Below are 17,311 nucleotides of genomic sequence, written 5' to 3'. Positions count from 1 at the left end.
TTGCTGTAATACAGCTTTACGTCCGTCTGCCTTAAAAAGGCTTTGCTGTAATACAGCTTTACGTCCGTCTGCCTTAAAAAGGCTCTGCTGTAATACAGCTTTACGTCCGTCTGCCTTAAAAAGGCTTTGCTGTAATACAGCTTTACACCCGTCTGCCTTAATAAGGCTTTGCTGTAATACAGCTTTACGTCCGTCTGCCTTAATAAGGCTTTGCTGTAATACAGCTTTACGCCCGTCTGCCTTAAAAAGGCTTTGCTGTAATACAGCTTTACGTCCGTCTGCCTTAAAAAGGCTTTGCTGTAATACAGCTTTACGTCCGTCTGCCTTAAAAAGGCTTTGCTGTAATACAGCTTTACGTCCGTTTGCCTTAATAAGGCTTTGCCGTAATACAGCTTTACGTCCGTCTGCCTTAATAAGGCTTTGCTGTAATACAGCTTTACGCCCGTCTGCCTTAAAAAGGCTTTGCTGTAATACAGCTTTACGTCCGTCTGCCTTAAAAAGGCTTTGCTGTAATACAGCTTTACGTCCGTCTGCCTTAAAAAGGCTTTGCTGTAATACAGCTTTACGCCCGTCTGCCTTAAAAAGGCTTTGCTGTAATACAGCTTTACGTCCGTCTGCCTTAAAAAGGCTTTGCTGTAATACAGCTTTACGTCCGTCTGCCTTAAAAAGGCTTTGCTGTAATACAGCTTTACGTCCGTTTGCCTTAATAAGGCTTTGCTGTAATACAGCTTTACGTCCGTTTGCCTTAATAAGGCTTTGCTGTAATACAGCTTTACGTCCGTTTGCCTTAATAAGGCTTTGCTGTAATACAGCTTAAGTTCGTCTGCCTTAACAAGGCTTTGCTGTAATACAGCTTAAGTTCGTCTGCCTTAACAAGGCTTTGGTACTATTGCATACCTGTAACACAGTTGAGCATGAAGTGCCAGTCTCGTCTCGGGCGCCTGCTTATATACCCGTGTCCCCACCACTTCGAGCGTCCCCACCAGTGCGCGCTTGTACTACTAGCGCCGTGGTGATGTACAAACTATTTCAAGCATATTTTCGGTAACTCGTACCACGAGTCGATAATGCAGAAAGTGAAATTACCTATAGTTGTGTCAAATTTCAAAATAAAGAATTTGTTGGTAAAGCAGTTTTGTTTTGTTTACGATAATCTGTGCAGAATGGAATATACAAACGTGTTGTATAATTAATTAAGATAAGTATTGTTTTTTAATGAATAAATAAATAAGTAAATAAATAGTTTAATTATTTTAATGCGAATTAATTTTTTTTTCAGGTTTAAATTATAGGTGCAAAATATGACAGTAAGAAGAAGAAGAAAATTAAATTGTGCATTGAGGTTAGTTTTAGTTTTACTTTTAATATTATAAATATATATAATAACATATAGTAAATAACAAATAATTAATTTATTAATTATAAATAACAATATTAAAAAAAAATTTATTGAAATTTATGTTTATCAATATAAATCTTGATAATCACACAAATTAATATTAAAGGTATATTGAAATTGTTTTTATTTTTTAGGTTAAAAATTCCAACCATACGTCAAGTCATAATAAATTTGACACATACCATAAGGGAACGAGCGACACCAGTTCGGAAAATTAATTAGGATAAATATTGTCTTGGAATTTTATTTTGAGGTTAGTTTTAATGTTTAATTATTGTTTATAGTAATAAATAGGTATATTTTTTTCTCTTATTTTTAACTCTATATGTAGGCTTCTCATGGAAACATTGTTTTATTGAAAATTTTTTTTTAAATTTAAAATTAACCTTAGAAGAATAGAAAATGTTGACAAAGAAATTACGAGTAAGAAAAAATTTTTTTTTACTCTAAGAAAACATACTTAATATAATTTTTAGTTTCTCTATTTTGATTAATTGTTATTTATTTTGTTTATAGGTTCAAGTATTTAACGATGGGAATTTGTAACTGACAAGAGTGCGCAATTAATCAATGTCGGAAGATTGAGAAATAAAGATGTCTTCAAATTTACGTTCTCACATTAATTTACATAGTGAATGAAAAATTAGTACTCCAATTACAGATTTATTGATAATTTTTATTTATTCTAATTTATTATTACATTTAGTAAATTATTTTAATTGTTTTCTAGGAAAAGAATTGGATAATAATTTTTGTCTCATTGAATCGTGGGGGAAAAGAAATGAGAAGTTGGATTCTTCTTTTGTTTCTTTTATTCGTAGAAAAATATGATTAAAAGTCAATTTTTTCAAACCGTGTGATAAGGATGTGGTGGAGAAAAGGATTTCTTTTATATACTTTGAAGAGTAAAAAGGCTTGCTGAAAGAGAAACGTGCGCAGTTAATATTAATTCTTCGTAATGGAAAACAAGCAATAAACATGCAATAAAATTAAAAATTCATTTTCATTTTGAATATTTTTTTATTTTTTTTTTCTTTATCTCTCTGGTGTTTTTAGTTCAAGTTACCTTCTCTTTTTTTTTTTTTGTCTTTCGAATGCATTTCGAATTTTTCATATTAAGTTAATTTTATTTTTCAATTACTTAAAGAACATTTTGTGCGTGATTATTTTTTGAGAATAAAAATTGTTTATGTTTCGTGTTTAGAAGAATATAAACATTTTGTTTATTATTCAATTATACAAATCACATATAAAGCTTCTTTTATTAATTTTTTTCTCGATTTTCTCATATATCAACGTTAAAAATCGCTCAAATCGGCTTCATTACTAGAATCCAGTGGTGGAATTGGCGGTGGTACATTTTCAAATTCCGGAGCAATCTACAATATAGAAATCTGATAGAAATGTATTAGAATACAATGAAAATGAAAAAAATTATTTAACAAATAATTACCTGAATAAAATTATTCAAATTCGTCTCGGAATTTAATTTGAAATCGTTTTTCGTGTCTTCGTTGTCTTCTTTTAAAGATGATGATGATGATGATAATCTCTCTGTTTCCTGTAATTGACTATTTTTCTCATGCATTTTCTTTTATCACTCGATTCTTCCTCACATTCATCGCTATTCAGTACTTTTAAAGTTATGTCCTGTTTTTAAAAAATTATAAATTTTATTAAAATTATTATTAATTCAATAATAATTAATAATAATATTAATAAATTAATTCTTTACTTTTTTCTTTCTAAACTTTTTTATAATTTTTCTTTTCAAATATTTTCAATTTTAAAATTAATGCATTGAAAATCATCGAATTGTTGCAAAGAATTTTATCAAAAAATTTGATAATTAAAAATTATTTCAAAGAATTTTATTATTCAGAAAAATAACTGAATTCTCGCAGTGAATTTTATTATTTAGAAAAATAACTAAATTTTCGCAGAGAATTTTATTAAAATTTAAAAAAAACTAATTGAATTCTTTTGAAGAATTTCTTTGAATTTTTTTTAAACTAATGAAGCTTTTTTAATAATTTTAATTGAAAATTTAAAATTAATTAAAATAGCAATTGGATTTTATGAAGAAGAATTTTATTAAAATTGTATTGAAAATAATTGGATTTCTGCAAAGAATTATACTATTTATAAAAATAATTGAAATGTTTCGAAGAATTTATTAAAATTTTAGAAAATAAATTAATTTTTTGTTAATATTTGAAAATTTAAATTCTTTCGAGGAATTCTATTAAAATTGTTTTGAAAAGAATTGAATTTCTGCAAAGAATTGTACTATTTATAAAAATATAATTGAAATGTTTCAAAGAATTTATTAAAATTTAAAGAAATGAATAAATTGTTATGAAGAATTTTATAGAAATATTTGAAAATAATGAAATTTTTTCGAGAAATTCAATTAAAGTTATTTCAAAAATTATTAAATTTCTTTTAAGAATTTTATTATTTTTTTGAAAAGAATTGAATTCTTTCAATTTTTTTGACGAATATATTTAAAAATTGCCTTGAAAATAATTTAATTTCTATATCGAATTTTTTAAAAATATTTTGAGAATAATTGAATTATTTTTAGAGAATTTTAAATTCTTGTTGAAATTGAATTTTATGGAAATTTTATATTTTCTGAAATTGTAATATTTTATCGTTTTTAATACAATATTAATAAAATTAATTTTATAAATGTATTCAATTTTTAAAAAGAATTTTATTATTATTTTAAAGAAAAATTCAATTATTTTCTAAAATTTTAATAAATCCTTTGAAACAAATTAATTATTTTTATAAATTGTAAAATCTTTGCAAAAATAATTAAATTTTTTCGAGAAATTCAATTAAAGTTGTTTCGAAAATAATTGAATATTCATCACAAGAATTTTATTATTTTTTCAAAATAATTGAATTCCTTCAATTTTTTTGACGAATATATTTATAAATTGCCTTGAAAGTGATTTAATTGTTATATAGAATTTTAATATTTATAAAATTAATTGAATTCTTGCCAAGAATTTTACTATTTATAAAAATAATTGAATTTTTTCTAAGAATTTATTAAAATTTCAGAAAAAAATTGAATTCTTTCGAAATGTGTTAAAATTTGTTTTAAAAATTGAATTCTTTCAAGGAATTCAATTAAAAATGTTTTGAAAATAATTGAATTTTTGTAAAGATTTTAATATTTAAAAAAATAATTGAATTGTTTAGAAAATGAAAATAATGGTAATTGAAAATTAATGGCAAATAAAAAAAATGGTAATTGAAAATAATGTCAATTAAAAAGTCAAATGAAAAAAGTTAAATAAAAATAATGTCAATTGAAAATAATGTCAATTAAAAATAGTGGCAAATGAAAATAATGTCAATTGAAAATAATGGCAATGAAAATATTAATTTTCTATACGTATTTTGAATATTTCTTACCCTCAACGTGTTAGCAATCGTTTCTTTTATAAAACTAGTTGAATAATTGTCTTCTATGAATTTTGACAGTAATGTGTGGTACGTATTATTCATGATCAATTTCACTTCTTTATTTTTATCACTTTTCTGAAAAGAAAAACGTAATTGTAAATTAATAGTGTTTATTTTTATTTTCTTAAAATAAAATGAGAAAACTTACAGAAGTGGATTTCATTTGATTTGTACTTGCAGCAATTTCTAAAGATTTGCAATTAGATTGAAGTTGTAAAATTTCCCTCTCTAGATTGGAATTTCTCTTTTGAGAATCATTCAAATTTTCCCTGGCAGCTTCATGAAGTGTATTTAAATTATCGAACTCTTGTTTCTTCGTTGCTAGATTCGTTTCTAAACTTAATATTTTCTCCTTTAGTTACAGATTCACTTGATCTAAACTCCTTTTTTCTTCTTTCAGTTTCGTTATTTCCTGGTTGGCATTATTTGATATTTCTGAAAATAATTTTACAATAGTATTATTAATTCTTAGGTATTATTAATTATTATTAAAATTATTATTATTATTATTATTATTATTATTATTATTATTATTATTATTATTAGCACTATCCAATATTTTCCTAAATACCTCTTATTGTCTTCAGTTCCTCTTCTTTGGTTAAAATATTCTCTTGCAATTGATTCAATTGACTTTTATTACTTTCCTCAAGTTTACCAGAAGTAATAATTGAATTATTTTTCGTTTCTGGTGAATTCAATGAGAGAATCATTTTCAACGTGTTCTCCATTGTTTTATCATTGCTCGGTGACGAAGCGTTTTGAAGTTCCAAGACGTGAAACTAAAATCAATGAAGTTGAGAATTGGTATTGATTTACTAATTAATAAAATGGTATTTTTGAAAATAAAATTACTTTATCCAATAATCGTTGAATATTGTCGGATATTTTTGACATTCCCATTCGAATCTCGGCATTTTGTGTTCTTGACTCAGTTAAAAATATATTTAAACTTGGATCTAATGTTCCAGGCATTGTTTGAGTGACGAATTGTTGTGCCATGGGAAAAGTTTGACCGTCAAACGTCATATATTGTGACTAGAAATTATTGAAATTAATTCATTTTTGATAAAAAAAAATTCAAATTTTAATTTAATTTTCTATTTAATTTAATTTAATTTAATTTAATATTTTAATTTAATTTAATTTAATATTTTAATTTTTTTTCAATTTTACCTGCACTTGAGTTGGTGACCATTGTGGAGTGTAAACGACTGGATACAATGACGATTGTACATTAGGAACCGATGAAGTCACTTTTGATTTAATAACTTTGTGAAGATTACCAGTTTCTGTAATTTCGTGACTAGATTGAAATTGCTTTTTCGATGGACTTGTCTCTGGCAATTCTCCCTAACAATAAATTTTTAATAAATTTTTTAGTTTAAAAATCACAATTAATATTTATTAATCATAATTACTGATATTTTTAATTTTAATTCACGTCTTTTGAAATTTAGTGTTTCTATTTTTTCTGTTTTGAGAAAATTCTTCTCATCTCACCTTTCTGTGTCGTATTGTTCGTTCTTTTTTTATCTCATCCTAAAAATTGACAAAAATGATTTATTTTTAAATTTAATTTACATTTAGAAATTTTGAAAAAAGTAATTTGAAAAAAAGCTGTGATTTTAATAATTAAATTTAATGAAAATGTATAAACCTCAGTGTCATCTGAATCGGTAGTCGTCGATATGGAAGTTTTTGGAAGAATAGATTGTCCCATTTTTGCCATTCTCGATATTATCGAAGCCTTACTTGACGAAATTTAACTTTCTGCTTCGGGAATTTTCATTTCCTTTGCCCTCTGAATATTTATTATTTCTATTTCGAGAACGATGTCTCTTTCCTTGGGAAATCCAGGACCGAGACTAATCTAAAAATTATAATGGAAAAAATGTAATTATGGGAAGACGGGGTTGCCATAAAAATTTAATTTTCATTTTCCCTGACCCTAAAGAATATTCTGATTCACTCTAAAAATTATTAGAATTGAATTACTGCGAAGAATTTTCAAAAAATTCATGCAAATTCTATTTTTTATAATTGAATTCTTGTGAAAGTTTCATTATTTTAGAAAATTTCATTAAAATAATTGATATACAAATTATTGAATTAAGAAAAATTTTTGAAAAGAATTGAAATTTTGCGAAGTATTTTATTAAAGTTTTTGAAAATAATTGAAATTTTGCAATTCCTGAAAATAATTGTATTTTTCTTTTTATTTATAAAGATAATTGGGAATGTTGACGAAAATCTTTATTTAGTTTTTTTTCTAAAATAATTGAATTTCTGCGAAGAATTTTTTTAATTTTGAAAATAATTGAATTCTTGAGTTGAATATTTTTATTTATGAAAATAATTGAAATTTACAATGAATTTTATAAAAATTCCTGAATATAATTGAATTTTGGTGAAGAATTTTTGCATTTTATAAAAATAATTAAAATGTTGACGAGAATTTTTTTTTGAAAATAATTTAATTTCTGTAAAGAATTTTAATATTCATTGAGATAGTTGAATTCTTTCGAAGAATTGTATATTAAAATTTTTAAAATTGAAACTAATTTCAAACAGAATTGAAATTAAAATTTGTCAAAAAAATATTTCATTAAAATGATTTATAAGTAATAATTTTATGGCAGTTTTTTTAAATAGAATTAAGTTATTTAAAATAAATTATTGTCAGAAATAGAAGAAATTTATTTTTTCATAAATTTAGAATTTTCTTATGAATTCTAAAAGTTGAATTTTTTTTGACTTTTCCCTGACCTGTGCCAATCCTTGAAGAGTAAAAAAAAATTATAAAAATTTAATAATTACCTGCTTACTCGGCGGTAATATTAGCATTCGTCTCAAATTTTTCATCGTTCCCAACAATATTCTTTCCCAATTATCATCGGTGGAAATTTCCACTGTCATTGACAATTCCGCGGTTGAATTATTTTTTAATGGTTGAATTATTTCTGTGGTAATAATGTATTTTAGGGAAATTTCATCCCCCTCTTTTGCCTTTTCTCCCTTTTCGTTCACTGCATTTAAATCCTGATAAATTAAAGAATTATTCGTCTTTTCACGACGTGAAAGATATCGTGAGACGCCAATTTCTCTTGCAAACTCGATGCATTCTTTACTGGTTTCAAAAAGTATTGACCAATTTTCCTTTCGATTATCATAATATGTAGAATAATTATTTGCCTGCACAATGTAGGAGAAATCGGGATTTATCGAAACAATGGATATGTGCTCTTGTTTACTTTGATAGAGTATTAATTGATACGATTTTGTGGAAACATTTCCCACGTAGAGCGAGGCCAAGTTTTCCTATCGATGTATAATTTCCGTCCTGTCTATTCATAATAAATATTGATGAATTATTTAAAAATATTAACGTTTCACTTGCAGTTTTTCAAAAATTAGGTAAAATAAATAAAAATAAATAATAATATTAATAAATTATAATAATTATAAATAAAATTTCTATCGTACAGTAAAAAATTATTATATACTTACAATTTATAAGCGTGTACAGCTTTTGCAATAACAACTTCGGTTTTCGATTCTTGAGTAACATTTTTTTGTTTTGTTGGAAAAATTTGCGGCTGAGTATTTACATTATTTGTGTTCATACCAAATATTGAAGCCAATCTGGAACTAAGTACAATAATTTTTACGTTTTGCTTGTTTAAAAGGTTTAAAACGGTTAAAAACGTTTGTAAACTTTAAAAAATAATCTTATAGGTTATGTCAATTCAAATTTGTTTATTATCTTTCAAATAATAAAGCAAAAATCTAATTAAAAGTATTTAAATACAATAGGTACGTTAAATGATTTATTAAAATTATTAATAAAAATTACCTTCCGGAAGGTAAAAATCCATCATCATCTTCTTCGCGAAATATTTTATCAAGATCCGGTAATTGATTTTTTCCACTCATATTTATAAAATTGTTATAAAATATTTATATGTATACGATTTACACAAATTTACAGTGGAAATTAAATGTGAGACGAAAACGAAATAAAGTAAATTGTGTTTATCTCGTTTGACAGCTAACCTAAAAACTAAAACTTAACTCATTCTCTTTGTGTATATAAACAGTTTTCTTATTTACCGACAAGAGAAATTTTCTACAATCATAATTTTTTTTAGGTTTTTTTATTTAAAAAGAATTAAGAAGAAATAAAAAGAAAATTGTGAAATTTTAACAGAAGCATAAAAGAGGTAAATTTTAACAACAACAAAAAATTTAAATATTCGTTTTCTATATATTTTTTGCAGAATATTTATATACATATTTCACCAAAAATTAGTGATTATTAACAAATTTTCATTCTGCTTATTTAATTATTTTATCTGTAAATTAAGAATTATTTATTTAGCTGGATCAAATGTATAATGCTTGACACCGGCTTGTGGCCATTGTTTCTCCATCTGAAATCAACCGGTCCATGAATTGAAATTTTGTTGCAGTGGTGATCAACTTACAACGCCATCCGGTTTTGGAATACTCGAAATAACTGGAATAACTCGTCTGGTTTATCCGCGATTACTTCTCTTTTTAATATCTGCAAAAAAAATAAAGGAAAATGATAAAAACCAAACAAAAATTTTTGTTACGCTCCGAAGAAATTGATCGATCCAAGAAGCAAGAAATTTGTGATTAAGTTTTTCATTTTTTGAGTAAAAATATACAGAAAGTGAATTTATTGATTATTATAGATAGATAAAAATAATAGAAATTAATTATTATTATTATTATAAAGTCAAAAAAGAAATTAAAAATTTTGTTATATTAACTCACAGGAGGTTCCTTTTCTTCTTCCTTCTTCTTCTTCTCTTCTTCTTCCTTTAATTTTCTCTTTAAAACTTCGTCTAGTTTCTTTCTATTTGCATCTTCTTCGTTTTTCTTCTTCTTCTTCTCTTCTTCTTTATTCTTCAACTTTCTTTTAATAAGATTCATTATACGTTGTTGGCGATGATGCAACGCAATCAAATTTTTCAATGGGTGGTCGGTTATCAGACGGAGGTTTACTTTCGGACATGTATTGTAAGTATTGGAGATTTAAATAAATCAAACTTGTATTGTAAGTATTGGAGATTTAAATAAATCAAAGTTTTTCTCGTTTTTCTCGGAGCAAATTGACCTTTAAAATTTCGTCTATACAATTTTCAAATGGGATTATCGCCGTATGTTGTTTTATAGGCTAAAAAGAAAAATACGTTTTTGAACAAAAGTGAACAAAAGTCTAGAAAAAAGGGATAAATATTTCAATTTCTTTAAAATTAAGCCAACGAAAAAGTGTGAAAAGATTTACCTTCGCTTTCAATGTATTTTATACTCGTTTCCACTGGTATTTCTACAGTTCTATCAAGATTAATAAAACCTCAACTTTTTTCTTGTTTCTTAAGTTTGTCTTCGTTAATCAATTGTTCCTGACTGGAAATCTCAGATTTTTCTTGAACCTATTCGGCAGTTTGTAAAAGAACCGGAGCACGAGATAAATTTCTCAGAGACATAACCTAGAAAACAACATAGAATTTCCGAACTTTTAATTATAAATACAATATTTAATGAATAAATGCAATATTGAGTTTTTCTAAATACTCACAGGTTGAATACATCCATTTCGATATAATTTACTTACAAGTTGAATATTTCTCATGAAAAATGAAATTTTTTCTGAATTCTCTGCAAGAAATCCACTTAACAACTGTGAAGTTCGTTGCAGGAGCAGATGTATATCGCGACAAACTGAAATTGTCCGCAGATTGAATTGTCCGCTAACTTTTGAAATTTGTAATTACGCCAACAATGTAAAAATTGTGTGATAGGAAGATATTTGTAGAATTTATCTTCAATATTACTATTTTTAAATAAATAATGCATATTAATAAATATTATATTAATAATAATATAATATTATTAATATAATATATATAATATATATAATAATATATATATATATATATATATATATATATATATATATATATATATATATATATATATATATATATATATATATATATATATATATATATATATATATATATATAATATAATTATATTATATTATATTAATATAATAATAATAATATATAATAATTATATATATATTATATATATATATATATATATATATATTATATAATATATATATATTATTAATATAATATTATTATATTAATATAATATATATTTTTATTTATTAATATTTTAATATTAATTCAAGTTCGCCCTCTCTTAAAATTAAATTGTACCTAACCTGGGACGTGACAAGATCATTTTTGTAGCGCAAGCGCAGTTGCGTTTGGTGAGGGTACCTGGCAGCAACGCAAAAATCATAACAATAATACTGTTTGTTAATTCAGAAAGGAAAGTTTAATTTTATAAAATAATTGTAAAAATCTTACAAATATTTTTCTACATTAATCCGTAATTTACCTGCAAAAGTATTATTTATTAAGTAAAATATTCGTTCATATTATTATTGAAAATTCACGTACGCCTTGTTTACATTCAAGATAGTCCAAATTTCATTGGACGTCTAAGAACAAAATTGCCTGCGTAATAATTATTTATTGTTTAAAAAATTCACGGAAATTGGAATAAAGCAACAGATACAAATATAAAGTTAAATTTTCTTTAAAAAATTATGTTTTTTTTAATTTATTAATTTATTTTTAAAAATTCCGATTATTTCCGGATTTCCGGTATGTGGCGCTGCTTCTATAAACCTATGGCGCTAAATTTTAAAAGTAGAATCTTTCGACAAGAAGCGTTTATTTAGAAAAACATTATTTTATAAATGATTTGATAGACTTTTTTGTAAAAAAATTTTAATAATATTTCTAAATAAGAACTAAGAAGGATAAGGGAAAGGATTATTATTTATAAACCAATTAATAAATAAGAATACTGAGAATGTTGACATTTCCTAACCTCACTTTGAGCGACAGCAGCGCTTTTTTCTTTTTTGTTGAGAATCCGTCGCCATGGGTCGTATGCACGCACCCGGGTAACTAATTATTTATTTTTTATTAAATTTAAGATATTTATTAACTTAAAAATTATTAGTTTTTAATATTTTAATAGTGCTAAATTGGATGTAAATTAGTTAATACGCTTTTTATCTTTATTTTCTAAACATTCAACGTTTACAAAATGGAAGCCATTTTTTTCGACACTTGCCATGTGTTTTTTCTAATTTTGTACCTTATTTTTATTAATTATAGAACATGTTTTTGAGTGTAGATGTTGATATTATAATTTAATTGTATCAAAAGCTGCATTTTCTCATATTTTAAATGTTGAGTAAACTTTGTTAGTGATTATACATTTTTTGGTTATGTGTGCTCGAAAAGTTGACGTTGAATGCACATGAGTAAATTGCTTTTTCTATTAAATATTGTAATTTTTTTCTATTAAATTAAATACTATTTGTATCTTTGTTATAATTGTTACATTAATTTATTTCTTTTTTCAGAAAGGGTATTTCCCAGTCAGCATTGCCATATAGGCGAAGTATAGCAACATGGTTAAAACTTACACCAGAAGATTGTAAAGATCTTATTTATAAACTGGCGAAAAAGGGCCATACACCTTCACAAATTGGTAATTATTGCAAAGTATTTTTAATACCTTTACTTGAGAGAATTTGCAAGCTACCAGCTGAGTTTCGACCAAAGTCTTAACTCTTCCTAAATGCTTGCTAGATTAAATTTAATGAAGTTTGAGGAGGAAATTGGTAAAAATATTTTCTCTTTAGGTTATCATTATACAAGCTCATAACTAGTTTTTAATTTATTATGGAAATGAAATAAAGAAACATACTAATTTATCGAAAAGATTAAAGTGAAATTTCACTGCTATAATTTTTAATAGTTTCTTTTTATTTGTTCTCAAGAAAATTGAATTGAATTTAATTAAAATATAATTTTTATTTCTGTTAAAGGAGTGGTTCTCCGAGATTCTTATGGGGTTGCACAGGCACGTTTCCGTACTGGAAATAAAATTCTCCGTATTTTGAAGTCCTTGGGACTTGCCCCCGAAATCCCTGAGGATCTTTATCATTTAATTAAGAAGGCGGTCGCTATTCGCAAACATTTGGAGAGGAATCGCAAAGATAAGGACAGTAAATTCCGTCTTATTCTTGTTGAATCCAGAATACACAGACTCGCTCGATATTACAAACAGAAGAGTGTTCTTCCTCCAAGTTGGAAGTATGAAAGCTCAACAGCAAGTGCTCTTGTAGCTTAAATTGTTACTCGACAAAATTTTCCAACATCTCTTAATAAATAAGGTTAATAAAATTATGTGAATTTTATTTATTACTATCCTTCCAAATTATTCAGTTCAATTAAAAATTCTAAATTGTTAATTATTTAAAAAATAAATTTTCTTATTATAACTAAAAAAGTAAGTGCTATTTAGTGCTTAATTCAAATTTTCAGACGACTATTGAATTTAAAATAGATAATAATTAGAAAATTTATTAATTCACTAGCAATTGATACGCGCGCGGAACGCAGTATTCCATTTATTATTATTTTGTAAATTAAAAAATTTTATATTTTCAAGAATAAATATCAATTTTTGAATGCTTACAGATTCAAAATTTAAAAAATTCACTTATTAAGTACATAATATTAAATATTCTTGTTTATTATTATTGAAAAATTTTAATACAATTTTTCGCAAGAATTTCATTATTCTCATAAATAATAAAATTCTTTAGATCAATTCAATTATTTTTAATACAATTTCTCGAAAGAATACAATTGTTTTTAAAAATATTAATTGAATTCGATTATTTTAAACAATTTTAATATAAATTCAATTATTTTCGACAATTTTCATGAAATTCTTTTTAAAAAATTATTATTTTCAAAACTTTTAATAAAATTCCTTCAAAAAATTCAATTATTTTCAAAAATTCAGATAAAATTCTTCGAAACAATTCAATTATTTTTACAGGGTGTCTACTAACCGGGAATTCCGGGAAAACCGGGAAATAACCGGGAATTTTATTTGACCGGGAAAAACCGGGAATTAGCCGGGAATTTTATACCGAACCGGGAATTTTTTCACAAAAATTAAAAAAGTTTTATTATTTTAATTTGTTTTTAAAAAATCAATTTTTATTTCAATTTTTATAGATATTTATACTGTTCTCTAAATTTAAGTTACTTAAAAATAATTAATTTGATGATAAAAAATCAGTTACCAATTCAAATATATTATGTAAATAAATTTTAAAAAAATTATGGAGTTAATAGAAATATTGTGAAATTCGACTGAAAATATGTAATTAAATTTGTTAAAGAAATTCATTAGAAACTTTTTAACAAATAGAATTTTCAAAGTATTTTAATTTAATAATTGATTAATAATTGAATATTATAAAGAGTAAAATTCTAATGTATTCATGTTTCTTACTGCGAAGATTAATAATTAAAATTTTTATTAGTTAATTTAAAAAAATATACATACTTAAAATTGTTTAATGAAATTGAACTTTCGCAAAATTTTTTTTAAATCTAAAAAATAAAATTGTTGTAATTTTTCAATTCTATTGTTTCAAGATAATTGAATTTTTCTAAACAAATCATTGAAATTTTTTTACTTTTTTTGAGAAATAATTGAATTTTTTTAAAGAATTTTATTTAAATTTTTCGAAAATAATCAAGGGAAGTTAGTGACCATAATTATAATTTTATTTTTAAAATTTTAAGTCCCTCTTACAGTTTTAAATCAATTTTTTGCTTCTAAAAATTATACTATTCTATTATTTTATTTTATTTTATTTTCATGTATCAACGGGCTTACAAAATATAAAACGCCCTTTCGTACAAAGTACTAATATAAGAAAAAGAAAAAAAAAAAAAAGAATATTAATTACAATGAATAATTAATTATTTGATTACGCTGCGTAATATTCAAATAATAAGTTGCGCAGGGCAGTGGTAAAACGTAGAGTTGAATTTTCGAAAAAATTTAGATCATGTGCACTTTCATTAGCCTCACGACATATACGTTCGAAAACATTATTATCACCATACTCTGTTCTATGATATTTAACTTTGAAAAGAAGAAAATTACGTGATGGTTTGTAAGGCACAGAGAAATTTATTTTACATAAAATATCCGGACAATTAATCATTCCATTTATAATTTTAAAAAGAAACATTAAATCCGAGTACAGAAATCTGGATGAAATTGTCGGGATCTTCAATTGCCTCCTTACGTCATCATATTCATGTGAAAAAAAATCATAGGTAATATCGAGTTGCTTAGCAGCGAAGCGCAAAAACCTATTTTGTATTCGCTCCAATCTCCAATTATTATTTAATAATTATAATTATTGAACTTCTCTTAAATTTTTATCATTTTAAATTTCTGAATGTTCAAATAAATGATATTTATTTATTTCTTGAGCAAATTAAATGTTTATTACATATTAAGTAAATAATTAATTATTGCTGCTTATTATTTTCAAAAATTTTAATAAAATTCTTCACAAAAATTAAATTATTTTCATAAATAATAGCATTCTTTAGAAGGATTCAATTATTTTTATAAATAGTAAAATTCTTTGCAGAAGTTCAATTATTATCAATGTAATTTTAATAAAATTGAAAAATCCAATTTTCAATTATAATTATAAAGAGACAAGATTATTTTTAAAAACTTGAAAAAATTCTTTGTTTAATTCAAGTATTTTACAAGTTTTTAATTAAAATTATTGAAAAAAACATTATTTTCAGAAAATTTAATGATTTATTTATGTTTAAAATCAAATTTAAATTTACATTTGATAAGAAAAAAAACCGGGAAAAAATTAGGATATAGCCGGGAAAAACCGGGAAATAACCGGGAATTTTGTTAAACGAAAATAGTAGACACCCTGTTTTTATGAATTGTAAACTCCTCCTCAAAAATTCAATTATTTTCATAAATATGTAAATTCTTCGCAAGATTAAAATATTTTCATAAATAATAAAAATGTTTAAAATAAAATTATTTTCAATACATTTTGAATAAAATTTTTCGAAAGAATACAATTATTTTTAAAAATATTATTTAAATTCAATTATTTTCAAGAATTTTAATAAAAATTCAATTATTTTCAACAATTCTGATAAAATTCTTCAAAACAATTCAATTATTTTTATGAATTGTAAAATTCTTGTCAAGAATTCAATTATTTTTGTAAATAATAACATTCTTTTGTGAAATTCAATTATTTTCAATAGAATTTTAATAAAATCTCTAGAAAACAATGCAATTATATTTAAGATAATTTTAATAAAATTTCTCTAACAGGTTCAATTATTTTTAAAAATTGTAATAAAATTTTTCTAAACAATTCGATTGTTTTCAAAAGTTTTTAATCAATTTTTTTGTAAATTTTAATTATTTTCAAAATTTTCAATTAAAATTATTTTTAAAAATTACATTATTTTTACGAAATTTAATGAAATTCTTTTAAAAAAATGTAATTATTTACAAAAACTCTAATAAAATTGTTTAAAAGAATTTAATTTTCTATGAATAATTTTAATATAATTTAATAGGAAAATTATTAATTACAATTAATGATAAACACGATTATTTTAAAAACTTAAAAGAAAATCTTCATAAAATTCAATTACTTTCAAAATTTTCAGTAACAATTTAAAAAAAGAACTCCATTATTTTCAAGAAAACTGAAATAAATTCTTCAAAACAATTCAATATTTTTAATTTTAAGAATTTTAATAAAAATCTTGCCAAGAATTAAATTATTTTCAATACAATTTTAATTACATTTTCTCGAAAGAATTCAATTATTGAAAAAAATGTTAATAAAATTCTTGAAATGAATTTAATTATTTTAAAATTTTTTGATAAATACTTTTCAAGGATTCAATGACTTTCAGTACATTAATTTGAAAATTGAAAACATAATTAAGAAGGAAAATTATTTTTTCAAAAGTTAGGAAACAAAAAACAAACAGCAATTAACTTCATACTGCGAACAGATTACCGGAATACAACGATTATTAATATAGAGATAATTATAGATATTTTTATATTCATTTTTATGAAAATTTTAAACAAAACAATCGTTAACTAAACAAAATTCTATCTCAAGAAATATGCTGCAAATCTTATGAAAAGTTTAATACAAGATTTAAATTTTTCAATAAAATAATTTCTAAATTGAATTTAGAAAAACATTACAAAATTAAGTTATTTAATTAAATAAAATACATTTAACTTCGAAACTTGGGAAAGAAATTGTAAAATTAATTTTTGTCTTATTTATAATTAATATTTTCCTTAGTTTTCTTCAATAAATTTGGAAAGAAACATTTTTTAAATGTGACAAGATTTACTTGAATTTTATTTTATTATGGTTATTTATCATTAATTGTAAATAAA

General features: G+C 23.7%; 3 protein-coding genes and 1 long non-coding RNA gene across 5 annotated transcripts; 2 read left to right on the top strand and 2 right to left on the bottom strand.

Annotated features, from left to right (window-relative positions):
• Positions 1-895: 895 nt before the first annotated feature.
• Positions 896-2,875, top strand: LOC122504380. 2 transcript variants are annotated; one of them, XR_006301825.1, is made up of 4 exons: positions 896-1,342; positions 1,534-1,652; positions 1,916-2,030; positions 2,130-2,875. It is a non-coding gene; the product is annotated as an uncharacterized LOC122504380 (long non-coding RNA). The 2 variants fall into 2 exon arrangements; XR_006301824.1 differs by having other exon boundaries at positions 1,916-2,045.
• A 116-nt stretch (positions 2,876-2,991) lies between these two features.
• Positions 2,992-8,968, bottom strand: LOC122504290 (FK506-binding protein 15-like). Its single transcript, XM_043615337.1, is given in 12 exon segments — positions 2,992-3,049; positions 4,832-4,957; positions 5,031-5,317; positions 5,454-5,664; positions 5,738-5,920; positions 6,059-6,235; positions 6,386-6,424; positions 6,543-6,755; positions 7,703-8,182; positions 8,184-8,229; positions 8,393-8,533; positions 8,739-8,968. Coding segments are annotated over 10 exon segments (1,647 nt in total). The 5' UTR covers positions 8,819-8,968; the 3' UTR covers positions 2,992-3,049; positions 4,832-4,957; positions 5,031-5,240.
• A 153-nt stretch (positions 8,969-9,121) lies between these two features.
• On the bottom strand, positions 9,122-10,652 carry LOC122504374 (mediator of RNA polymerase II transcription subunit 2-like). Its single transcript, XM_043615465.1, has 4 exons — positions 10,494-10,652; positions 10,200-10,404; positions 9,686-10,088; positions 9,122-9,449 (listed from the first exon to the last, which is right to left on the bottom strand). Exons 3-4 carry the CDS (start codon positions 9,842-9,844, stop codon positions 9,366-9,368), a joined length of 243 nt encoding a protein of 80 aa, XP_043471400.1. The 5' UTR covers positions 9,845-10,088; positions 10,200-10,404; positions 10,494-10,652; the 3' UTR covers positions 9,122-9,365.
• A 1,094-nt stretch (positions 10,653-11,746) lies between these two features.
• Positions 11,747-13,200, top strand: LOC122504351 (40S ribosomal protein S13). Its single transcript, XM_043615426.1, has 3 exons — positions 11,747-11,903; positions 12,372-12,499; positions 12,840-13,200. Exons 1-3 carry the CDS (start codon positions 11,881-11,883, stop codon positions 13,142-13,144), a joined length of 456 nt encoding a protein of 151 aa, XP_043471361.1. The 5' UTR covers positions 11,747-11,880; the 3' UTR covers positions 13,145-13,200.
• Positions 13,201-17,311: the final 4,111 nt, after the last annotated feature.

Source organism: Leptopilina heterotoma, unplaced genomic scaffold, assembly GCF_015476425.1.
Source record: "Leptopilina heterotoma isolate Lh14 unplaced genomic scaffold, ASM1547642v1 Lhet_11, whole genome shotgun sequence".
Classification (NCBI taxonomy): domain Eukaryota; kingdom Metazoa; phylum Arthropoda; class Insecta; order Hymenoptera; family Figitidae; genus Leptopilina; species Leptopilina heterotoma.
This window is presented reverse-complemented; position numbering and strand designations above follow the sequence as displayed.